The sequence below is a fragment of the Sorghum bicolor genome, chromosome 2 (genome assembly GCF_000003195.3).
Source record: "Sorghum bicolor cultivar BTx623 chromosome 2, Sorghum_bicolor_NCBIv3, whole genome shotgun sequence".
NCBI classification, from domain to species: Eukaryota; Viridiplantae; Streptophyta; class Magnoliopsida; order Poales; family Poaceae; genus Sorghum; species Sorghum bicolor.
The window spans coordinates 2,001,339-2,026,349 of NC_012871.2; the positions used below are offsets into that span (position 1 = coordinate 2,001,339).

At 45.0% G+C, this 25,011-nt stretch overlaps 5 protein-coding genes across 5 annotated transcripts; all 5 read right to left on the reverse strand.

Moving 5' to 3' along the window:
* On the reverse strand, positions 3,792-8,124 carry LOC8059904 (putative wall-associated receptor kinase-like 16). Its single transcript, XM_021452425.1, has 4 exons — positions 7,592-8,124; positions 5,716-6,145; positions 5,448-5,618; positions 3,792-5,214 (listed from the first exon to the last, which is right to left on the reverse strand). Exons 1-4 carry the CDS (start codon positions 8,087-8,089, stop codon positions 4,043-4,045), a joined length of 2,271 nt encoding a protein of 756 aa, XP_021308100.1. The 5' UTR covers positions 8,090-8,124; the 3' UTR covers positions 3,792-4,042.
* Positions 9,700-11,996, reverse strand: LOC8059905. Its single transcript, XM_002461355.2, has 2 exons — positions 10,820-11,996; positions 9,700-10,157 (listed from the first exon to the last, which is right to left on the reverse strand). The coding sequence occupies exons 1-2, from the start codon at positions 11,991-11,993 to the stop codon at positions 10,114-10,116; spliced, it is 1,218 nt and encodes a 405-aa protein (XP_002461400.2). The 5' UTR covers positions 11,994-11,996; the 3' UTR covers positions 9,700-10,113.
* LOC110432376 lies at positions 19,078-19,728 on the reverse strand. The gene has a single exon (XM_021452644.1). The coding sequence runs from the start codon at positions 19,726-19,728 to the stop codon at positions 19,078-19,080; it is 651 nt and encodes a 216-aa protein (XP_021308319.1).
* On the reverse strand, positions 19,751-20,266 carry LOC8084303. Its single transcript, XM_021452645.1, has one exon. It carries the CDS (start codon positions 20,264-20,266, stop codon positions 19,751-19,753), a length of 516 nt encoding a protein of 171 aa, XP_021308320.1.
* Positions 20,755-24,605, reverse strand: LOC8059907. Its single transcript, XM_021454493.1, has 3 exons — positions 23,299-24,605; positions 22,772-22,821; positions 20,755-21,056 (listed from the first exon to the last, which is right to left on the reverse strand). The coding sequence occupies exons 1-2, from the start codon at positions 24,446-24,448 to the stop codon at positions 22,775-22,777; spliced, it is 1,197 nt and encodes a 398-aa protein (XP_021310168.1). The 5' UTR covers positions 24,449-24,605; the 3' UTR covers positions 20,755-21,056; positions 22,772-22,774.

A 25,011-nucleotide genomic window follows, 5' to 3' on the forward strand; every position in this document is an offset into this window, starting at 1 on the left:
GCTCGGGGACTAGCTGTGGGGGTATAAACCCCTATACCCTCATGGGCCTATATGGGCCGCACCATCAGAGGTGGCTCGGCCCACAAGATGAAGACGTGCGGCGCACGACTGGTCGGCGTGCACCGCAAGGCTACAAGATTTTGTACCAAATAGGATACTTTGCTTGTAACTCTGTCCCTTCAGGATATATAAGGAGGGGCAGGGGTCCCCTAGAGGACAGGTCATACATCATATTCTCTCAGCACACATCAATACAACCAGACGCAGGACGTAGGTATTACGCCAACTCGGCGGCCGAACCTGGGTAAAAAGCTTGTCCGTGTCTTGCGTCACCATCGAGTTCGTAGTTCGCGCACCGTCTACCGATAAACTACTACCGTGGGTATACCCCAAGGTAGACTGCCGACTAGCTTTCGTCGACAGTGCCCGCCCACACGAATGCACGACGCCGCCTGTCGATCTCGGAAATTGCCCACGGAGAAAGAGCGCAGGAGATGGAGACGTGCACGGGAATCGCGGACAGAGTGGTTTGAGCGAGAATGCTCCGGCCGACCGAGGTGAGGAGCTGGCCCTTCCTACCTGGGATCCTGGCGGCAACGGAGTCGACAAGAGCTTGTTCAGTATCCCTCGGTAGCCTCGAGACCGAGAGCAGCGCCCCCAGATACTTTAGGGGGAAGGTCTGCAGGCGGCAAGGGAAGACTTGGAGCACTTCCTGGATTTGCTCGTCCGAGCAGCGGATGGGCGTGATGGAGCACTTGTCAAACTTTGTGGAGAGCCCAGACGCCCCCGCGAAGAGCTGAAGAATCTGCCGGACGCAAGAGAAGTCCAGGGGGCGCGGGGCGACGAAGATGCCCAGGTCGTCCGCGTAGACAGAAGTCCGGAACTTGATCACATTGCCTGGCAAAGGGTGAAGCTGACCCTGCCTATCCGCCTCAATGAGAAGGGCGTTGAGCACTTCCATGACGATGATGAAAAGGTATGGAGACAGCGGGTCCCCCTGTCGTAGCCCCCTCGCGTGATAGATGCGATGTCCCGGCCGACCATTGATCAGCACCTTGGTCGAGGCCGTGGAGAGCATGTATGAAATCCAGTCGCGCCAACGCCCTGGGAAGCCCATGTGCTCCAAGACCTCCAACAAGAACGGCCAGCACACCGTATCGAACGCTTTTGCCAAGTCCACTTTTAGCAGAATCATAGGAATTTTGCGGCCGTGCAGCCAACGGCAAGCAAGCTGAACCGTTCGGAAGTTTTCGTGGATGCGTCTGCCCTTGATGAAGGCTGTTTGGTTCAAGTTGATGAGGTCACACATGAAGGGCTGAAGTCGCAAGGCGAGGGTCTTAGCGAAGAGCTTGCCGATTGTGTGGATCAGACTGATCGGCCGGTAATCGCGGAGCGTCACCGGGTTCTGGGTTTTATGCAGCAGCACCATGAGCGCCTCATTAAGACAGTTGAAGTTGCGGAAGTCCATGCTCCAGAGCGCCGAGAATGCACGCATGATATCCGCGGCCATCACGGCCCACACCACCTTGACAAAGCCCACGCCGAACCCATCCGGGCCGGGGGCTCTGTCGGACGGGGACTCCATGACCGCACGCGCCACCTCCTCCAACGTGAACGGTTCAGCAAGCGTGGAGAGGTCCAGCCGCGGCAAAGAGAGCTGGGTGAGGTTGATCCTGTGAGTGTGTGTAAACGGCATGCCGAGGATGCTGTTATAGTATCTGTACACGGCACCCGCCTTGGCTTCATCCTCGGAGAACGTCTGGCCCTCGTGCTGAACTGCTAACAAGTAATTCTTCCGTCGGCGGTGACATGCTTGCAAATGGAAATATTTGGTACATGCGTCGCCCTCACGGAGGTGCCGGGTGCGAGCGCGCTGACGTGCCATGGTCCTTGCCAGGGAGGCAAGGCCAAGAACGTGCGCCTTGAGGTCCCGGTGGAGATCCTGCTCCCCTGCAGACAGGCGCCTAGACTCTTGGGCGACGTCGAACGCGTGGATGATGGCCCGTGCATAGGCTAGCTGGGCGGTGACGTTGCCGACCCTGGAGGCGGACCAGCTACGGAGGGAGCAGGGGAGACCCCGCAGCTTGGAGTCAAGATTTTTGCAGGCATCGACATCTGGGTTTGGCTGCCCCCAGCCCGTCTGCACCGTGTCGAGGAAGCCGGGGACCCGCGTCCAGAAACGCTCAAAGCGAAACCGTGGAACCGCCCATGGGTTGGAGTTCAACACGAGTAACAGCGGGGAGTGGCCGAGCAGTCAGACGAGAGGCTTCGCAGGTGGTGAAAGGGAAAGAGCTGTAACCACTCAACGGAGGCGAAGGCCCGGTCGATGCGCTCAAGGGTGGGGTTGTCTCTCCCGTTTGACCATGTGTATAAGCGACCGGATAGGTGGAGCTCCTGGAGCTGCAACACGTCTATCGTGTCCCTGAAGGCGCGCATGAGCCCACGGTGAAGCCTTCCGTGGTTCTTGTCCGCCGCCTGGTAAATCAGATTGAAGTCGCCACACACGAGCCACGGCCAAGCACAGGCCGCACGTATGTCCCTGAGCTCCTGCAGGAAGGCAGTCTTTTCGGAAGACGAGTTGGAGCTCGGGCCATAGACGTTAGACAGCCACCACAGCTGCTGAGACGCAACAAAACGGATCGCAATGGTAATAGAGAAACATCGTCGAACTGAGGCGGAGACCTCCCACAGGTCCCCCCGCCATGAGATGGACGCACCACCAGCCACACCGGACGCCGGCAGGAAGGCGTAGTCGTAGCTAGATCCCGAGATCTCCGTGTTAAAGGTAGTTGAGAAGTTAGACAGTTTTGTTTCCTGGACGCAAACTACAGACGCCCGCTGGAGTTCCACAATGTTTCGAAGTACATTCCGGCGCGCCCGACTGTTGAGGCCACGCGCGTTCCAGATCAGAAGGTGGTTGTCGCACATATGTGACGAGGCCGCAAAAGCAGACACGCGCGGGGCTCAGACGCGACCTGGGGTCGACGGAGCCACCCCGCCAGCCAGCATGGGGAAAAGACGCCTCATGTCCTCGCGGCGCTCCGACGGCAACGCATCGTGGAAGGTCTCCTAGAAGCGAAGAGCGATGGATGGGTCGGGCGTTGCGGGGTCAGACCGTCCTTCCCATTTGCCCAGAAGCACCCGCTGCGCTTGCTTCTCCGGATGCGGATCCCGGAATGCTGATTTGGCTGCAAGACGCTCACTCCGGCGCGACTGCCACTCATCCTGCAGTACCTTGGATCGGCGGAGACGTGGCCGTTCTTGCAGCACCGGCTCCTCAAGCGGCAGAATCATGTTGCCGATGAAATCTACAATAGACTCCGCTGTTGGCCCACCATTAGCAGGCAGAGCCGCTGCATTGGCGCACTCCGTGGACGCCGCAGGTGGGGACGGAAGCCCGGCCAGTAATATAAATACTCCTATGTATTCAAGGTTTCAAGCTAATGTTACGAGTTTTCAGATACCGTAGAAGTTATAGAATATTTGCAAACTAGCATACGAACTTTGTCAGGCTAAGGACAAGAATCTGTTTCCTAGGATCGATTACAGAGTTCAAGCACTGTAAAGTCCGCTGCGAACGAATAGTGACCATCATTTATAATTTATCCACTGACTTGCGATGAGAGAGAAAAACACGGTTCTTTTTTTTTGATGAAAAAAAAGGGGGGGAGAGACATGAAAATGCCAAAACAATATTTTTCAGTTCCATCAGTTTGGCACGTAATGCTGAATCCACGTACTGCTTCTTTAGTGTGGCATAACAATGCGGGTTTTAATGAACAGGGAGGACATAGATGATTATTAAGTTATACTCAATATGGACAATATATATACAACCAGTAACAACAAGAAGACAACAGGTACATCAAGTAAATTGCCAAAACAGCAGTACAAACACACACAAAGCTCGTGTGCGAAATCATTAATACAACAGTGAAAATTATTATTGCTAACCATGTATATATACGTACGTAGGTAAATATGATATTAATATATCATACACACTTTGAGATTACTACTTTACTAGACGGTGAATTTGTGGTCAACGTCCCCGTTCTAGACTCCTGGCAGCTTCCATCTCAATGCTTAGATTTCCAGTGCTGACAACCACCTCATCAGAGCTTGCCAAGGATGACTCTCCAAGCAAGGGCTCCATCTCCTCAGGGTTGTTGTGCTGCTGCTGTGCATGTTGCATCACCTTTCTCAAACTATCAAGCCTCTCGGAGACTTCCTTCGTGGTCGGCCTATTTGCACCGGACATCTCCAAGCATTGCATTGCTAGCTCTGCAACCTCTTGGAGAACCTCCATGCTCTCGTCTTTCTTGATGTGATCGTCCAAGATCTCCTCAAGCTTTCCCTGCTTTGCAACTGAAATGAACCTTACCGCTAGGCTCTTCTCATCTTCAGGCCCATCAAACTTGAATGGCTTTTTGCGTGTGAGCAGCTCTAGAAGAACAACCCCGAAGCTGTACACATCACTCTTGTCCGTCAATTGGCATGTCTGCATGTACTCTGGGTCTAGGTACCCACAAGTTCCTTGAACAAATGTGACGAATTGCGACTCATCTGTTGGTGCCAGGATAGAAGCACCGAAGTCTGAGACTTTCGCAGTGTAGTCACGATCTATGAGGATGTTCGATGACTTGACGTCTCCATGGAAGATTGGTGGGGATGCCCATGAGTGCAGGTAGGCAAGCGCCTCGGCAGACTGATGGGCGATCTGTATGCGAATTGCCAAGGAAATCTGCCTGCCATGGTTTCCATGGATGAGCTGGAACAATGTGCCGTTGGGGATGAACTCGTACACCAGCATCGGGACCTGCACTTCGAGGCAGCAACCGAGTAGCTTAACGATGTTCTTGTGGTTGATTTGAGAAAGGATTAGCATTTCCTTGCCGAATTCTCTCTTGTGCTGCTCATCAACGGACATACACCTCTTTACAGCTACTTCGACGTTGCCTTCGACAAGTCCCTTGTACACAGTTCCTTGTCCTCCATGACCCAGCACTCGTTTTTCATTGAACTTGTTGGTGGCTTCTTGGAGTTGTGCTTCTGTGAATATTTTGAAACCTTGTTGTGATTTCATCTTCTCAAAAATCCACATATCTCCGTACTGTTGGATGTATCTCTGTTTGGTGTGATGTAGCTTTCTTTGTTGTATCAAGTATGCACAGGTTAAGGTAACGACAAGGACAACTAGGCCAACACTTGCGCCTGCGTGATATTAATTATTCACCATATATATTGATCACTATTTTTTTTAAAGAACAAAGAAGAAAAATATAGGCAAGTGATATGAAAATGGAAACATAAATTGTTTGTAGGAAATAAAGTAATTAACAATCAACTTGTTGAGGGCATGTTTTGGATAGTTTGGAGCAAAGCTCAAATAGGAAGGGACTGTCAGATTTATATATCAATGCTGAAGGCAGGAGCAGGATACATACCTACGACAGGTATCAGCCAAGAAGAGGACTTGTGATGTGCCATACAGATGCCATTCGTCATACTTTTTCCAGGTGGACATAAACATGTAAAGTTCCCCTGTGTATTTTGACAGGTCGCTCCTCTAGCCGTGCAGTAGTCATTCATATTATCCTGAACGCATTCATCGATATCTGAAACCAAATGGCAACACTAGCTCTTAGAATCGTCACATCAAAATTATGTTTTCTTGCTAATTTCTCTAGAGATATATATAGCGCAGAAATGAACCTGTGCATCCATCCCTGACGTATGGATTGCCTTGATACCCGTCCTGGCATTTGCAGCGGTAGCCTGGCCCGTTGGTGGTGTTGACACATTGGCTATTGTAACTAATGCATGCATATGAGCTGCTGATGTTCAATTTAGCCTCCTCGCATGTGTACCGTCTAATCCTCCAGTCCATTACAACTGGAACTGTGCCGTTGTATGCATCAAAAAACGATGTTGATGAGTCCCTATACGTCGTGCTATAGCTGAACATCTTCTCTTCCATCACTGCAATATAGCCGCAGCCAGTGTAGTTATACTCTGGATTGAAGAAAGATCGACTATACCCCATGTCGATTGGGACATCCGCCTCACAGCAGCCACTGCCAACAGAGCACGAACTCATGTTCCTCGGTTTATTGTAGCATTCGGACAAGCAACCTATGCTATACTGCACAGTTAATAGAGATTCACGACCAGCGTTAGCCCTTCTACTGGTAAATTAAAAAGAAAAGAAAAAGGGCCTAGAAAATTTAAGATCATTAACGAGCTAAAATATTCAGTATAAGATATAAAAGAATAGCATTATATTCATAGTAACAAGCGACGATGTGATATGGTCATAGAAGAGGGCGCACTCGAGTTTTTGGGACGGTTGACTTAACAAACGCACCTCTAAAAATCGAGTTTCAGGGATGTGGTTAATTTAACTTATCGCTCTTGACTTCTTGAGAGTATCTAATTTCTACGATCAAGATGGCGTGGTAACAATTTTAGAAAACTAATCCTAAAAATCGATTTTGATCATCTCTGAAAATCTTTTATATGCTAGTGTCAACTAGTTAGCTAGACTTGTATTGGTCGAACCTCTCCTCACAAGGGTGAAGCCTGTTAAATCACAAAAAAAAGGGGGTGAATCCTTTAACTCAGCATACATGGATGCTCACATGAAGGCTAATTGTATGTTCAACGGTAGGGCCGTTAACATGTGGATTTTGGCATTCTCAAGATGCCAACACAGACTCTCCAAGAAGCTGTGCATGCATGCATATATATTCACAGTTGAGCTGTGTGTATAATAAGGCTCTATTTTGTTCAGATTCTTTTAGGTCCTGTTTAGATTGGAGATGAAAAAATTTTGGATGTCACATCGGATGTGTCGGAAGGATATCGGCAGAGATTTTTAGAAACTAATAGAAAAAATAAATTACATAGCTCGTCTGGAAACTGCAAGACAAATCTATTAAGCATAATTAATTCGTCATTAGCACATGTGGGTTACTGTAGCACTTAAAGCTAACCATGGACTAACTAGGCTTAAAAGATTCGTCTCGATTTTCAACCAAACTGTATAATTAGTTTATTTTTTATCTACATTTAATGTTCCATATATGTATTAAAGATTTGATGAGATGAATAAATTTTTTTAGGTGGGGAACTAAACAGGGCCTTAGACGTTGACTCCACACTACGTACACAATCCTAGAAGTTTGGAGAAGCCACAAATTAAATCATGCCTTTTTTTTTCTGGTTTCAAATTCATTTAGAGTCTGTTTGGTACAACTCACAACAGCTTCATAAGCTATTGTGAGCTGTTTTTTTGCCAAACACTTATTTCTAAAACAGCTTCATGAGTGAAGCTGTTTTTCTTCTCCTCTTACAAAGACATGAGTTGGAATAAAGCTGAAAAAAGTAGCTTATTGCATCTCTCTTCCTCATTTCTCTCTCTCATCTATATATGCATAAAATAGTTGGTGAAGCTATTTTACTAAAACTTTTTCCAAAACAGCCCAGCTTCATCCTAGAAAGTTGCTCAAGTTTTACGAGTGAAGTTAAGTTGTGTCAAAGGAAAAGGAAAATAAAAGGGCGGTGGTACGGTAAAAGAGAAGGAACTTACATATTCACTGGTGATATAGCCGAGCGTGTTGCATCCGACGACAAAGATTTTGTTATCCTGGTGCGAGAACCTGAAGGGCGTGTGTGTGAAGTTCTCTCTCCTCGTGGACCACGTCGTCGGGTTGGTGCGAGAATCGTAGCACCGCCATGAGATGTTCATCTTCGTCCAAGCTTTGGCGTCGGGTATGGAGATGTTGGTCACCTCGAACGGCCCGCTGAAAGGCCTGTAGTGGGTGCCGTTCACAAGACTGCAGCTGAGGTCGAAGCCGCCGTCGATGGCGCACTGATCGCCGATGCCGAACGGGTACGGGATGTCGACGTCGCCGCACCTCGATGGGCAGCCTTCTGGACGCCGGTGCGCCGGCGGCGGCGGCGGGACGGCTGCGGCGGCGGATAGAACGGAGACGAGCGGGACGAGGAGGCAGAGCTGCTGCAGGACAAGAAGAAGAAGACGACGGATGGAGAGAAGCCTTGCAATTGCAATTGGGTGCTTCATCATCAGAGCTACTCTAGTCTACGTTTTGAGCAGCAGAGTGGTGGTTTGTGTGTTACAAATACCAATGCAAAAGTGAAGCTCGTTATTACGCGGCTAGAAATAGTAGATGAAAGAATGAGCTACAGTACAGTAAAGGTGCTGCCCGGCGAACGAAGACTTGACTCGGCGAAATTGATCGAATCTTGCATGTAATCATCCATTGCTTTACACTGTTCCAAAACTTTTATCCCGTCCCGGCCCGCACGAGACGTCTTGGACGACAGCGCGCGTCAATATAACGCGTCATGGAGTCATGTGGATCTGCCGGGTCTTGTTTAGTTTCAATTTTTTTTTTGAAAATTGAAATTATTTTTGTTTTTATTTGATAAATATTGTTTATTTATGGAGTAACTAGGATTAAAAGATTCGTCTTACGATTTACAAATAAATTGTACAATTAATTTTTATTTTCATTTATATTTAATACTTCACGCATGTGCCGTAAGATTTAATGTAACGAGAAATTTTTTTAAAAAAATTGATTTTTGGGTGAACTAACCAAGGGCTATACCAGTGCCCGTGATGGGAAGAAAATTCCATCGACCCTGCAGGGTGTCGTGACGTTCAGGCTCAGCGTCAGCGGCTTGCATTGGCTCCATCATTGGAGGCTACAAGGATGGAAACGTTAGGGGCGCATATATCTGCAGTAGAATGGACCTAGAGTCCACGGAATTTTCTTCCCTTGTGTGCTAATGGATGATTCTTCTATATAAATAGTACTTGGCCCCTCCTATCATTAATTTCTGGCTCACCTTGTGTGCGACTATATATTTGTGCCAACACAAATCCAGTGAAAAAAGAGGTAGGGATGGAAAAAAAATGCCACAAGGATGGACGATATGTGAGAGAGACGGTAAGGAAAAGATAATAAGATCTTAGTTTCCTTTTTTGCTTCTCCTTTTGGTGTGCTTGAAAGAACAATAGGAAAAAAGAAGGAAACATACCCAAAAAAAAAAAGAAATATCGGTCGGTAGACTTTATGAGCACATACTGATGTCTTCAATTATTATATTATATAATAATATACTAATCACATTTCTTGACCCGGACAACTCAGATTCTCTCTCTTTTTAGACAATATAACAAAAAGATTACGTGTGGTAGGTGAAATAGTACCGAAATTCAGGGCTAGGAATCCGTAATAGTTAACACCTACAAAAAGGGCTGGCATCGATGGGAAGCAACAAGCAGTTTTGTTTAGTTCCAAAAATTTTTACAAAATAAACATTGTAGTATTTTCGTCTGTATTTGATAAATATTGTCTAATTATAGACTAACTAGGTTTAAAAGATTCGTCTTGCAAATTATAGATAAACTATGTAATTAGTTATTTTTTTTCTATATTTAATACTTAATACATGTGCTATAAGATTCGATGTGACGGAAAATCTAAAAAAATTTACAAAATTTTTTAGAACTAAACAAGGCCCAACTCAACAAGAGCTAAAGTTGGCGCTATATGAGCACGTGGTTGCCGAAGTTGGCTACTTTGCTATGTGCTACTGAAAGCCATTATTCCTTGACGCTTGCTCTAAATATAAACGGGATGTGTATGTTGATGTGTGCATAATCTATTTTCTCAGTTCTCAACCGTACCGAACGGTAGATCAATCATCAATAATGCAACCAACCCAGGTGAAAATACGATGCAGTTCCGAAACCGGGAGCTTGACAAAAACAACAGACCAGAGTTTGCCATCGTGACCTAGGTGGTTCGGGAACCTTGTCCAAGATGAACGAAAACTGAATGATTATTCAGTAGGAAGCAGAGCATTCAGTTCGCAGTGGCCACGCCACGCATGGAGTGGGAAATGAAGTAAAACATACTTCTGTTGCCTGTGCTGAACTAAAATATAGTGTTTCATTCTCACTAAAACTTTCTCAAAAGGGCTGCAAACTAGAAAGCTTCAGTGCTGCAAGATGGTATATTTGTTGAACAGCTCAACGGAACGAAACATCAGCACCACAAAGTGATGGATCTTAGAGGATCACTGAGTCTCCACATGTGATGGCAGTGCGCCTCTAGCACAAGCTGAAAATAAAACAGTAAAGCTTATAATCATGTTCAGAAATCAAACACATCTATGAGCTAAAGTAGCAGCATAAGTGAGATTTAAAGTTTAAAGACTTGTGTTTTTCGTGTGATCTTCAGATTGGCCACACAAGGGCAAAAATAGGACAATGTGTCAACAACCTCCTGGATCTTTATACTTATGTCTCCACTCTCAAGTCTCCAATGTTTTTCCTACCATCTCTAAATCAAAAATATATTTCCATCCGTAATAAAAGAACTGTGGCTACAGTGACTATTAATGAAGTAAAATTAAAGCTTATGTTGTGGATCAGGCAAACCAAACTTAAATGAGCTAGAAGACCAATATACAAACTCTGAACTGTCTGAAGTTTTACATTGTGTTTATAGCGCCATTTTCAGAATCAGCTACATACAAGGGTTAAACAGGACAATCGACCAACCTCCTAGCTGTGTATTCTTTTGTCCCCAGTCCCAACCACATATATCACCAAAAAGAAAAAAAAATCATGTTTCTGTAAATCTAAATCATCAAGTGCTACTTATCAAAGCAATTTGTGTTACCTTCTCGACCAAATAAAATATTACTAGACACCTGACTAAATAGTCATATACCACAAATAAACAAACAAACATTGGGACCAAAGTACGAGAAGTTATACCAGCTGGAGTGTAGAAGCACACGTAGGGAAAGATACGGTAGCCATAGCCCATCTCACACACCTTCCTCACCCCCATAGAGTTTAGGTCGATGCAGAAGACATCACCATGATAAGTGCTCACAAAGATAACATTGGCACCCTCGGCAAATCCACTGAAACATGCTGGCCGCTTGAGATTGGTAGCTGGGAGCAACTTGTTGAGATCAATAACCCTTTGCTGCACCCAGCTAGCGTCTCTGCCCACCTCAGTCTCCCTCGACCACAGGCAGAGGCTGTTACGATTACGATACAGGCTAGCCAATCCCAACTCGCTGTCCTCTGCTGGTATGACAATGACACTTTCAAAATGATTCGCCTTGGGAAGCTTGATCACTGACAAATCCTGCCCGCCCAGGATGTCGTAACGGAGCAAGATGCTGAAGTTGCAGACATAGTAGAGCGCGCCCCCCACGAGCACGGCCGGCTGGTTTTTCAATCTGTATCCGTAGTACTGGTATTGGGAGTCCTCCATGTATAGCTTGGTCTCTAAGCTCCAAGTGCCGGTATCAGACGAGTAGAAGCGGGCGAAGAAAACGTCACAGTGGGAGAAGTGCACGCCCGCGCAGGCCAGTAGGAACGGCCCCCGGCAGTTGCAGTGATCGCAGCCGGCGCCCGCGGCACAGAGCACAGCGTAGTTGTACCGGTCAGGCACCGCGTCGAACATCCGGCGTTCGCGGCCGGTGACGGGGTCGCAGACGACGAACTCCATGGAGCCGCAGTCGTAGAGGAGGGCGCGGCCGTGGCGGCAGTCGAAAACGGCGTCGCAGGTGCGAAGAATGGCGGCGGCAGCGGCGTGCGGGCGGAACCCCGTGGTGGGGACGAAGCGCTCGATGCTGCGGCTGTGTAGGAAGCCGAGCACGCGGGGCGTCCCGTGGAAGGCGCGGTAGCGGCGGAGGAAGGCGGGGTCGGTGAGGGTCCGGAGCCAAGGCTTGCAGACGGCGGAGGCGCGGACGAGGCTCGCGGGGTCTTCCGGCGGCAGGCGGAGGAGGATCTCGGAGACGGCGTCGGGGTTCAGCTCCGGCGGCGGCGGCGCCATGGAACAACCCGAGGGTTTGGGTGGGGAATGGGGATTTGCCGATTTCGGGGAAAGCTGATTCCGAGCGAGGGGAGGAGCACGACTGGACGATCCAATCATGGGCCTCGCTTGGGCCTGTCATTGTTAACAGTTTTTTTAAGGCTTTGTTTTTGTCTATTTTTAGTTAAAAATAGTTTGGTAAATGTTTGATAAAGTTTTTAAACCATAAAAAAATCTCACAGCTTTAGAATCTCGCAAAAAATAGATATATAAGGATACAATGCGTGCAAATGAAATATTTAGAATTCATGACAAATATATCAAGAATCTTCCAAAATTAGATTTAGCTCTAGAAAAATGACATATATCTAGACATTCCTAGAAAAAAACTAAAACATCTAATTAATGTATAAATGTGTTTTGAAATTCTTATGCAAGACAAAAAATGTAATACACAACTGTAGAAAGGCATATTTTACCTCTTAGTTTTAGGAAGTTATATCTTAGCCATCGGCCCGTTATTTGGTTCACACCGGGACTACCTGACACTGCTTGGTGGATATGTTACCGATGCGTGTAACTACTCGTAGGTGTAGAAAGGAATTTCCATATATATATATATATATATATATATATATATATATATATATATATATATACTCAAGGCTTATTTTCGCAAAAACTGACGTTCCTCGCCCGCATGCTATGTTTAGGACGCGATTGCCCTTGCCTGTTGCGCTCCTTGCTTCGCTGTGTCGCCTCGGTTGGCTTCGTCACCGTCCAATCAGCACTCGCGTCGAAGCAGCAATTAATTGTGTCGCCTCGGTCGCCTTTGTCACTGCCCAATCCGCGCGTCGAAGCAGTCCAAGCGCCGCATGCGGCTCCACGCCCAGCTGAAATGGAGCGCCGAAAAAATTTGTGGCCACCAAGAGTTGAACACTGCACATCACCCTATGGCCTATGGCCTTGCTGCACTAACCGGTTGACCGGAGTAGTTTTCTGGTAGAGGTTGCACCCGATACCCTATTTAATAGGGGTAGACAGAGAAAATACCCTCTAATTAATAGCTCCTTGGTAAGCACAATTATGTTCTAAACGTCAGCTAATTTGGGTATGGAGGGAATATATCTTCATTGTTTCCCACTAGGGTTTGGATAATAAATTATTGATACATGGATCACAAAGGTGGAATCAATCAAGGAGCGTTGTTACAAAAACATTCATTAGTGATGTCATCTCAATGGTTCGTGAACTGGCGTGTCTATTCATGCCATCGAAATCACAGGCACCCTTCAGAGCACTAATGTATACACATGTACGTACTAGATCTTAATGAAAACAATGAATCCATTTCCATTTGTCTCTTGAGTCTTATTTATATTCATAGCGAGCACTTAACATCTAACACAACTAAAGATCTAAATGAGTATTCACGGTTCTTCTAATCTAATTTAATGAACTAAATAGATAATTTTTTCTCTCATTTTTTGTTTAAATTATTAAATTAGACTAGAAAAAAACCGCATGTATTTATTTAAAACATCATTCCCATCCTTAAACACAATCCAAGATAGCGGAAAACAACCAACTTGAAACGAGGTCCTGCCCGCCGTGGCAGCTACGGTGGTTGCCGCCGGCCGGCCGCCGCCAAAGAACTGCGCCAGATCGAGTGGCAATATGAGTCGGGGTCAGGATCGCTGAGCACCTTGTGGTCGCCGGTGATGGGGTCCCACACACCGAGACTTCCCCTCGTGCCCCCTACCGTATCGAAGAGGACACGGCCATGGCGGCAGTCAAGAGCCCGGCATCCGAACGTTGGCTAGCTGGAAGAAGGATTTATGACTAAGTCAATAAATTACGAGATTTATAAAGTCACTACAGGCGACTCGCTGTCGACGGGGATGTTGTTTACTATTGAAAATATAATATCGCTATTTTCTAGATTAAATCCAATCCAAGAAAATACCAATACTGCCAAATCGAGGACTTGAACCCACTAAAAAAACCCAACAAGTATGATCAGTTCGCCAACCTCTGCAAGGGGGAAACTGAATTTCTGATAGTACAATGTGACACCAGATTTTTGGTCTCGGTAGTTGTAGGTACCGCTCATGGTAGTCAACATGTGCCGCTTCGAAGTAGCTGATTTTGTTTCCATCAATTAGCCACAAATTGCTGAACCAATATTTTGATACATTCTATTTCACTGCAAATTGCTGGCTAGCTTATGGCCTTTTGGTTTCTACATTGTGTTTGCTCTCCTTGTAAATATTTTACCCAAACATTCATACACCTGGGAAATGAAAGAATGCAAGAAGCTGCGCTAGCATATGAGTAATTTTAATTCCAAATGTGTTCGTGAAAATTCAGAAAGTGTTGCCCTTGTTCTAGAAAGGCGAGTGGACTTGTCAACCCTACCATGCATCCATCCTCCATTGACATAACGCTGAGTTGAAATTATCTGCAAACCTAAAACATGGCCTTCACATAATTAAGACGACAATGAGCAACTGGACAGGAAGGCATGATGCCCATAATTGATCAAGGTGTCTTGCATAAACTAAACTAGTAGACTACTCCGCGCGTTGCTGCAGGATTGTAGATTAGTGGATTGCATGGTATGATGAAATGGACAATAAAATTCTTATGTGTCTTAGTGACATGGACATTACATGTGCTAGTGTATTTTAATTATATGTAACAGTGTATTGTGTAGTTAGACAACTTGCATGTTGAGATGAATAGCTAGTGAGGTTTTGCTTAGTGGATGTTAATTGTATATGATAGTGCATTGTCTAGTTGGATAGCTTACATATTGGGAAGAAAATAGTAGTTATTGAGGTTTTGCTTTTTAAGAGTATAAGATTACTAATGCAATACTCAACATTTTGAAGCCCAACAGCCCTGAAATGGGCCAGCAATATACAGTTAATAAACTAAACTTGAAGGATTTGTAAATTGTCCAGGTTCTATCAATCATGCTTCAATCAGCAACGATTATTCGGTCCGCTAGCGATGGCAATTCACGGCTAGCAAAATCTAAAAAATAGCATACATATACATAATTAAATTGTTAAATATATATCTCACCATTGTAGGTTTTTAAGATGAACAATAGAGCATGGCAAATGTAAATGAAGGCCCTAACTGTAATACCTTAATTTTCAGGAGCTTTTGGAAAAACACTAATTCTACTTTTTCTTTGTCGGACAGTTGTCACCGACTAATTGTTTAACCAGTGCAACTAACACAACTGCCACACAAAACTGTGATTTAATTGATTCTCTATCTTATTACTTGCTACGTATCCAACATGAATATCTGTGGAAAACTATTGCAATTGTTCGAGTGTGGTACAACCGTTCTTGGTTAAAATTGTACATGTGGCCAACCCAAGGAATACTGATGTATTCTATTTTCCTTTTTTATGTCGCTCAATGACATATTATTGGGCCTGCGAAAATGTGAGCCTCACGCCATTATGATTTACTATATTTATATTTCTCGTTATAAATTTAGTACAATGCTTAGCAAATGTTGATGAAAATTTTATAGTCAAAAAAGAAAAAATAATAGTATTTGAGCTTTAACATCGCTCTATTTTACTCAACATATTTCTGTTGGAGCGAATGGAAATGAAAGAGATAATAGTTGATTTGATTTTCTCAGAATGGTGGTCTCGGCTAGTGGAGGTTGTGTTCTGGGATGTAGGCGCCTGGGAGCTCAAAGGGATGCATGCTGTTGGCCGAGGTGGAGTGGACAACATGGGTGAAACTGACGGGCCATGTTTCCTTTCAAAAAAAAAAAATCAATACACAATTGTCTTCAGTTTCTTCACATGCCTACGTGCACACATAACTTGAATGAAAACTGTACAGTTACAAGTGGGCCATGTCAACCAAACTGAACAATAGACCAACAAAGCTGGGGTTAAATACAATAATGTTGTTTGCAAATCGAGAGCTTGGTAAATACAACAACCAAATTTGCCATTTTGATCTGGTGGTTGGGGAACTTTGTCCAAGTTGAATGAAAACTGAATGATTCAGTAGGAAAGCTGTGCCTATTCAGTTCACAGTGGCCACGCCACGCATGGATGAAATGATTCGTAAGCCAACATAATAAACTAAAACTCTCATAATTGTACGCATAAACTAAAACATAGTCTTTGACTCTCAGAAATCCATGCGCAGAGCACAACTGGATAAGATAACTAGTACTGCTCTTACTGGAACTTTCTCAAGACAACAGAAAGGACTGGAAACTATAAAGCATCGTCAGCCCTGCAACATGGTGGATTTGTAGAACTGTTCAATAGAACGAAGCATCAACACTGCAAAGTGATGGATCTTTGAGGATCACTAAGTCTCCACAGGTGATTGCAGTGTGCCTCTAGCAAAAGTTGCAAATAAAACAATAAATCTTATGGTCATGTTCAGCAATCAAACATGCCCATGAGCTAAATGAGCAACATAATGAGCCTCAAGATTTACAAAACTGTGTTTTTGGTGTGATTTTCAGATTCGCCACACAAGACCACAAGGGCGAAAAACAGGAGAATACATCACAAACCTTCTACGCATGTATTCAATGTCTCAACCATAGAGTTTTCAATGGTTTTCTTACGTCTCTAATTTACAGACAATTTAACTTGCCTAGACATTTCAACTTCCTTCTATTGTAAATAAAGTTTGACTACAGTGACAATTTATGAAGGATAAAGCTTGTAACCACCTTATGGATCAAGAAATCATACTTACCTGAGCTAGAACACCAGAATATACAAATTATGAAGGTTTACATTGTTTTTATAGTGGGGTTTTTTATAGTTTCACCATAAGAGTGTTAAACTTCGTTTCAAAAAAAATAAGAGTGTTAAACAGGACAATAGATCAATGGCCTCCTTCCAGAGCACATATATCGCTATCAAAATTATTCTTGTTTCTTTAGATCTAAATCAAGCATTACTTATCTTAGCAACTTGTGTTATCTTCAAAGCTGTATGAGCAACATGCTAAGTTTAATAATTTCCTGCATTTTTTGTGTGTGTGATTTTCAGATACGCCAAACAAAGGTGAATATAGAACAAAAGATAAACAACCTCCTAGTTTTGTGTTGAATGTTTGGACCGCATATAATTGTCAATGTTTTCCTTGTGTCTCTAAATCTAAATGCAATATTAACTATTAAATCTCTATATCCAAATACAATAATGTTACTGGTATAAGCATTTTTTTATTTCCTTCGGCCCAAACGGCCAAACCAGAGTATTATTGAAGGTTTAATTTTTTTAAGTGCAACAATAAACGTGCATAGAGCCTACAACCATGTTATGGGTCAACAATCAAATATCAGCATGCATATCAATTTTGAAGGTTTACATTGTGATTTCGGTGTGATCTTGGCCATGCAAGTGTTATATTAGGACGATATTCCCGCAACCTCCTACTAGTACATAGATTTTCTCACCCACATATATCCTTCTTGTGTCTCTAAATCAAAATCAAGTGTCACTTATCTAGACAATACACATTGCCTTCATACACTAACAGAAGTATATGACTATATATGCCTAACTAAATAGTCACACATTGCAGTGAACCAAACAAAGACAGGGAAGCATGAGAGGCAGTACCAGCTGAAGTGTAGAAGCTCACGTAGGGAAAGACATTATTGACATTGCCCATCTCTATCTAAATACAATGTTACTGGTATAAACATTTTTTATTTCCTTCTGCCCAAACGGCCAAGCCAGTATTATTGAAGCATTTAAGTGCAACGGTAAACATGCATAAAGCCTATAACCATGCTATGGGTCGACAATCAAATGTCAACATGCATATCAATTTTGAAGGTTTACATTGTGATTTGGGTGTGATCTTCAGATTGGCCACAGGATGATATTCCCACAGGTTTCTAGTAGTACATAGATTTTCTCAACCACATATATCTTTCTCGATGTTTTTCTTGTTTCTCTAAATCAAAATCAACTGTTACTAATATATCTAGATAATATGCATTAACTTCATACACCCTACCTGCAGCGCGCGGGTATGGCGCTGCGCCTAAGGTGGCCGTGGCTGCAGCGGACCGACACGCGACGACCATGGCTTCGGCTCCACGACAAAGTTGAGAAAGCAACCGCGGAGTTCTTCAAGGCGGCGACGATTGCCGTGGTGGGGGACGGTTGCACCACGCTGTTCTGGGTCGACAGCTGGATTCATGGGTCCTGCATCCGCTACTCCCTGGCGCCGGCCGTCTTCGATGTTGTGCCCGTGCGCAGGCATGGCGTCACGGTGGCCGAAGCACTCCACAACTCCAGATGGGTGCGCCACGTTACAAGTCCGCGTTCTGTGCGCCTTATTGCGGGGTTCGTCAACCTCAGCAACATCATCGACCGGACCATCCTCACCCCTGGAACGCCTGACACCTTCTCCTGGCGGTTGAGTGCCGATCAGGCTTACTCGGCGTCTTCAGCCTATGGGGCAATGTTCATCGGATGCTCCCGTCCTGTGGGAGCGCGGCAACTTTGGAAGATGTCTGCGCCTCCTCGTGTGCGGCTGTTCTTCTGGCTGGTGATGCATGGCAAATGTTAGACGGCGCATAGGCGCTGGCGCCATGGCTTGCAAGATGATTGCACCTGTATCCTTTGTGACCAGGAGGACGAGACGATGGACCATCTGCTGCTTGGGTGTGTTTTTAGCCACGAAGTCTGGCAGCTCTGCCTCGCGGCGTTCTACTTGCAGGGTTTAATCGTCGTCCGGGAGTGTTCAGCGATGCTTTGGTGGACTGACTCTAGGAGGGGGCTGTCCAAGGTGCTGCGCCGCGCCTTCGACTCGCTTTTCTTCCTAGTCGGTTGGTTCCTGTGGAAAGAACGGAACGCGAGAACCTTTGGTGAGACGCCCCGCTCGCCGGCGCTGATCCTCCAGGCGATCCTCGACGAGGCCGACTTCTGGATCGCGGCCGGGTTTCGACGCCTTTCGGCCCTGGTGTGCCGCCGTTCGCGTTCTTAGTGCGCGACTGCCTCTTCTTGTAGCGCTTTTCCTCTCTGCAATGTAAAGTCTTGCCTTCTTCCAGTAGACGTAGGGTTTCTTCGGTAATCTTCGGATTACTGTGGGCTGTACGGACTCTTCTTCTGCTTAATGAAACACATGCCTTTGCATGTTTAAAAAAAAAATACACCCTAACAAAGATCCACTTATGACTATATATGCCTGACTGAATAGTCACAGATTGCAGTGATCCAAACAAAGATGGGAGATACACGAGTGGCCGTACCAGCTGGAGTGTAGAAGCTCACGTAGGGAAAGACACGGTTGACATTGCCCATGTCACACACCTTCCTGGTCAGCAATGACTTGAGCTCAATAGTGAAGATTCCATTGTCATCTGTGCTCAAGAAAATGACATTGGCGTCTTCAGCAAATCCACTCAAACATGCTAAGCTCATACGAATGCCAACCGGGAGCAGCTTCTCAAGTTGGATGATATTGATGTGCGCCCATTTGGCATCTCCGTTAGGACCCGTCTCAGTCGACCACAGGAATAGCATGCCACGATAAAAGGTGGCTAATCCCAGCCCACCATTGCTTGCTGTCATGACAACGGTACTCGTACCGAGAAGGTTGGCAGGAGGTAGCTTCATCACCGACAGGCCACGCCCACCCAGAAGATCGTACCGCAGCAGCTTGCCAATGCCAGAGTCCTCGACTAAGTAGAGCGCACCCCCCACGAGCACTGGGGGACGGCCATCAAGGAAGCACTGGTTGTGCTCGTGCTCCAGGTACAGGTCAGTCTGTGCGCTCGTCTCGCCGGTCTCAGAGGAGTAGCAGCAGCCATAGGCAAAGCAGTGCATGCCTTCATTCTCTTCATCATCTTCATAGATAGCGCCGCAGTGCACGCCCACACTGGCCAGTAGGAAGTAGGAGCGGCCCCCCGCCGCAGGTGCTGTGGTCGCAGCCGGGGCCCGCGGCGCAGAGCACCGAGTGGTGGGTGCAGACGTCGGGCGCCTCGTCGGGAATCCTGCGCTCGCGGCCGGTGACGGGGTCCCAGACGACGAACTCACCGGAGCCGTAGTCGTAGAGGAGGGCGCGGCCGTGGCGGCAGTCGATCACGACGCAGGTGCGGTGGGCGGCGGCGTGCGGGCGGAGCGCCGTGGTGGGGACGAAACGCTCGCGTCTGCGGTCGATCGGGTTGTGGAGGAAGCCGAGCACGCGGGACGTCCCGTGGAAGGCGCGGTAGCGGCGGAGGAAGGCGGGGTCGGTGAGGGTCCGGAGCCAGGGCTTGCAGACGGCGGAGGCGCGGACGAGGCCCGCGGGGTCTTCCGGCGTTAGGCGGAGCAGGATCTCGGCGACGGCGTCCGGAATCAGCTCCGGCGGCGGTGGTGATGCCATGGGGATCAGCAACGGCGGCGGGAGGGTTTTGGTGAGAAATGTCGGATGGGGAATTGGTGAGAAATGTCTGAATTGGTGATGCCAAAGCTGAACAAGTGAAGAGAGACTGTCGTGACTAGACGCTCCCATGAAAAAAGTCGTTTTAAACAAGATTTAGTCAAACATTGACAATATAAATTATAAATAGTTTTTAAGTTATTAGTTTTAAAAATATAAAAATCATATGAATAGATTTATCTTGAAAAATACTTTTATAAAAGTATACAATATCACTTTTTGATAAATATTTTTATAAAAACAAGAAGTCAAAGTTAGACTTCGTTATCCTAAACGACTTCTTTTAAAAGTATAGAGGGAGTATGGTTTGATTGAAGGATAGCTAAAATTAACATTAGTGGATTCAAATGCTATAGCTAACAATCCCACTGAAACATACTTATCTTGTCTGTGCTAAATTTAAAATACCTCATGGTACGGTCGAGAAAAAAAACTAAAATGTAGTCTTTATTCAAGTTAATAGAAAATCCGATGAGTAGAACACTTATTGAATAAGATAACTAGTACTGTTCTCACTTCACACTGAAACTTTCTCAGGAGATAACAAATTAATGTACTAGACACTAGAAAGCATCAGCTCTGCATGCAAGATGGTCGATTTATTGAACTGCTCAACGGAATACAAAACACTGGAGAAGCATCAGCATCGTGTAGTGATGAACTGGTCCACATTCCATTTTCCAGATAGCACCTGGATCACTGAGTCCCCACTGTTGATGGCAGTGCGCCTCTACTAAAAATCAAACAATAAAAATCGTAATCATGTAAGCTGAAAATCAAATAATAAAAATTATAATCATGTTATAGATCAGCAATCAAGCATGCATGAGCCAAAGGAGCAACATACTGAGACTTGAGGCTTACATATTTTTATTTTCAGCAAGGTATTGAGACTGGCATTTTCATAAGGATGAAAACAGGATACTAGATCAACAACATCCTAGGCTGCATTTAGTGTCTGAACCACAGATAGTTTTCAATGTTTTCCTATGCCTATAAATCTAAATGCAATGTAACTAATCTAAACACATTTTGAATTCCTTTCTATCAAAAGAAAAGTATGACTACTGTGACCATTTAGTAATTGTAAAGTATAAAGCTTGTAACCATGTTGTGGATCAACTATTCAAACTTACATGAGCTAAAAGATAGTATTATACTAATTATAAAAGGTTTACATTGTGTTTTTTGGTGAGATTTTTGGAATGCATGTGTTAATTAAATAAGACAACAGAGATCAACGGTTTCTCTAAATATAAATCAAGTGTTGCTTATCTAAGCAATCTGTGTTATCTTCATAAGCTAAATGAGCAACATGCTAAGTTCAAAGGTTTACAGGGTTATGCTTTTTTTGTGTGATTTTCAGATTGGCCGAACAAAGGTGACAACATAATAATAATATATAAACAACCTCCCGTCCCAGAGGTGTATTTAATGTTTCAACCACATAGTTGTCGATGGTTTTCTTGTCTCCAAATATAAACGCAATGTTACTTATCTAAACTATAAATCAAAATACAATTTTACTAGTCTAAACATTTTCTATTTCCTTCTGGCCAAACTAGAGTATTACTAGAGTGACTAATTTTGAAGTATAACAGTAAATGCGCATATAAAGCTTATAACCATGTTATGGATCAGCAATCAAATAACATACTACTTTTGAAGGTTTAGAACTTTAGATTGTGATTTGGGTGTCATCTTCAGATTGCGCAAGCAAGTGTTAAAACACGACAATAAACCCCCCACAACCTCCTACTAAGTATGACGAAAATGAAGCTAACAGAGGTAAGAAAATTGCTGCTGTTCCTAAAACTAAGAAAGTGTTTGTCCTCGTTCCAGAAATGAAAATTAGGTTGAACACACGTCTTCATTAATTTTAAAATCAAAACAACTGCAGTAATATATCTCTGGTTCCTGAATGGACTTGCCAAGGGCCAACCATAACATTTTCCATCGATGTAACACAAACAGAGTTAAGGCCTTGTTTAGTTGAGAAGATGGAAAATTTTGGGTACTGTAGCACTTTTATTTTTATTTAGCAATTATTGTCCAACTATGGACTAACTAGGCTCAAAAGATTTGTCTCTCAAATTACAGATAAACTTTGCAATTAATTATTTTTTATCTATATTCAATGTTCCATGCATGTGCCGCAAGATTAGATGTGACAGGGAATCTTGAAAAGTTTTTGGGTTTTAGGGTGAACTAAACAAGGCCTAAGATTATCTGCAAATCTGAAACATGGTCTTCACATGCAGCAGGACGATGACAAGTGACTAGACAGGAAAGCATAATTGATCAAGGTGTCTTGCATGAACTGAACTGTCAAGACAATACTGAACATTTCAAAGCAAAACAGGCCCCGAAATGGGCAGGCAATGTACAGCAAACACCACTTGAAGGAATTGTAAATTGTCCAGTAGTATAATATATGCTTTAACTCATTCGCTATTGTTTTGTCTCCACTGGCAGTGGCGATTTGCGGCTACCAAAATCTGAAAAGTAGCATGCATAGATGTTAAAATTGTTACATAGATCACCTGTGTAGCTTTCTAAGATGAACAATAGAGCATGCCCAATGTAAAATATTTACAAGGAGCGCAAACAAGAAAGGCCATAAGCCAGTCATTTGTCACTGAAGTTCCGATTCAAACGTTCACTTCAAGGTTCAGAATATAGACTGGCCAACCAGGATATACAAAATTTTAGATCAACAACTTGTTGCTAATTGATAGAAACAAAATCAACTATATTTCCAAGAGACACATGTTGACTACCATAAACGGTGCCTATGACTAGGAGCCTAATTGACCAAAATCTGACATGACGCTATATTGTTAGATATTCAGTTTCCGCTTGCAGAGGTAGCATCTAATTCCATTCAACCAAAATGTGAACATCATGTATACATATAGTTAGAACCTGTAAAGTGCCGAATTACATAAGTAAATAACAAGGTACGGTTTATTTACCTGGAATGAAAAAGCTCAAGTAGGGGAAGACATCATAGTAGTGGTACTCAGGGTTGCTTAGTTTCTTGAACTGCCCTGATTTCAGATCAAACATGTAGCCACTAGCATCTTCGCCTAGTAAGAGAATATCCACGCCCTCAGCGAATCCAATAACATTAACGAGCCCATGGGTGTGTGCAGTCGGAATAATAGGAACTAGATTGTTAAGCAAGACGACTCTATCTTGTACCCATGCCATAGATCCATCCAGATTCACCTTTCTCGCCCACAAGTGGAGGGTTGAATCCTCAATAACAACAAAACCCAGCGATGAACCGTCGTCCATTGTGATGAGGCTACCACGATGGCAATTGGTGTACATGGCTGGCAAGCAAATCGTAGTCAAGCAATGCTTTCCCAGATCATACTTGAGAATTCTGGTATCTGTGAGCAAGAAGTAGATTTGGTCTCCAACATGGGCCCCACGTTTTTTGTAGACGGAGGAACCTTTAGGTAGCTGCAAAGAGGCCGGTGAGCTCCATGCAGCAGTCTCCGACGAGTACACCCATGCCCTTGTACCTTTGGTGCCGTCGTTGTTTGATGGGGTGCTCACAAACACCACAACGAAAGGGCCGCCGTGGCAGCCACGGTGGTTGCAGCCGTCCACCGCACAAAGAACCACGCCAGAGCGGTAGAATGAGATGGGGTCCGGGTCCGGATCTGCGAGCAACTTGTGGTCGCCGGTGATGGGGTCCCCCACAGCGAGACTTCCCTTGGTGCCCCCTACCATATCGAAGAGGACACGGCCATGGCGGCAGTCCAGAGCCCGGCAATCGAACTCTGGCTCGAGGAAGGGGATGCGAGTCGTGATGGGATCGAAGCGGCTGACTTTGCTGGCGCGGCAGTAGCTATAGTTACTACCTAGGAAGCCGAGGAGGGGAGGTGTTCGATGGAACTCGCGGTAGCGGTCGGGGAACGTGGGGTTGGAAAGGATACGGCGCCAGAGCTTGCAGACGAGGGAGGCGCGTACGAAGCACGCGGGGTCGTCGGGAGGGAGACGGAGGAGGATCTCTGCGATGGCGTCGTCGATCAGCTCGGGCGGCGGCGGCGGCGGCGCCATGGGAATGGGAATGGGAATGGGATGCCGTTCCTCCTGTGTCTCATCTCTCATCCTTTATTACTTGGGCCGATATTTGACCTGTCCAGATTTTACATAGCAAAATGAAAGGCCCAAAAATAAGGCAAACGAAAGGAGGCCCAAAATACAAGATCATCTAAGGCCCTGTTTAGTTCACTGCCCAAAATTTTTTCATCCATCCCATCGAATCTTTGGACACATGCATGGAACATTAAATATAGATAAAAAAATAAACTAATTACACAGTTTAGTTAAGAATCGCGAGACGAATCTTTTAAGCCTAGTTACTCCATGATTAGCCTTAAGTGCTACAGTAACCCACATATGCTAATGACAGATTAATTATGCTTAATAAATTTGTCTTGCAGTTTTCTGACGAGCTATGTAATTTGTTTTTTTATTAGTTTCTAAAAACCCCTCCCGACATCCTTCCGACACATCCGATGTGACACCCAAAAAATTTTCATTCCCAATCTAAACAGGCCCTAAATGCACCGTTGCTTCCTATATTTTTTTTTATTACTACTGTCTACGTCCATAAACTTTCGCGATGAGCATCTAGATCCTTCAACTATTTGATATCTATGTGTGCATAT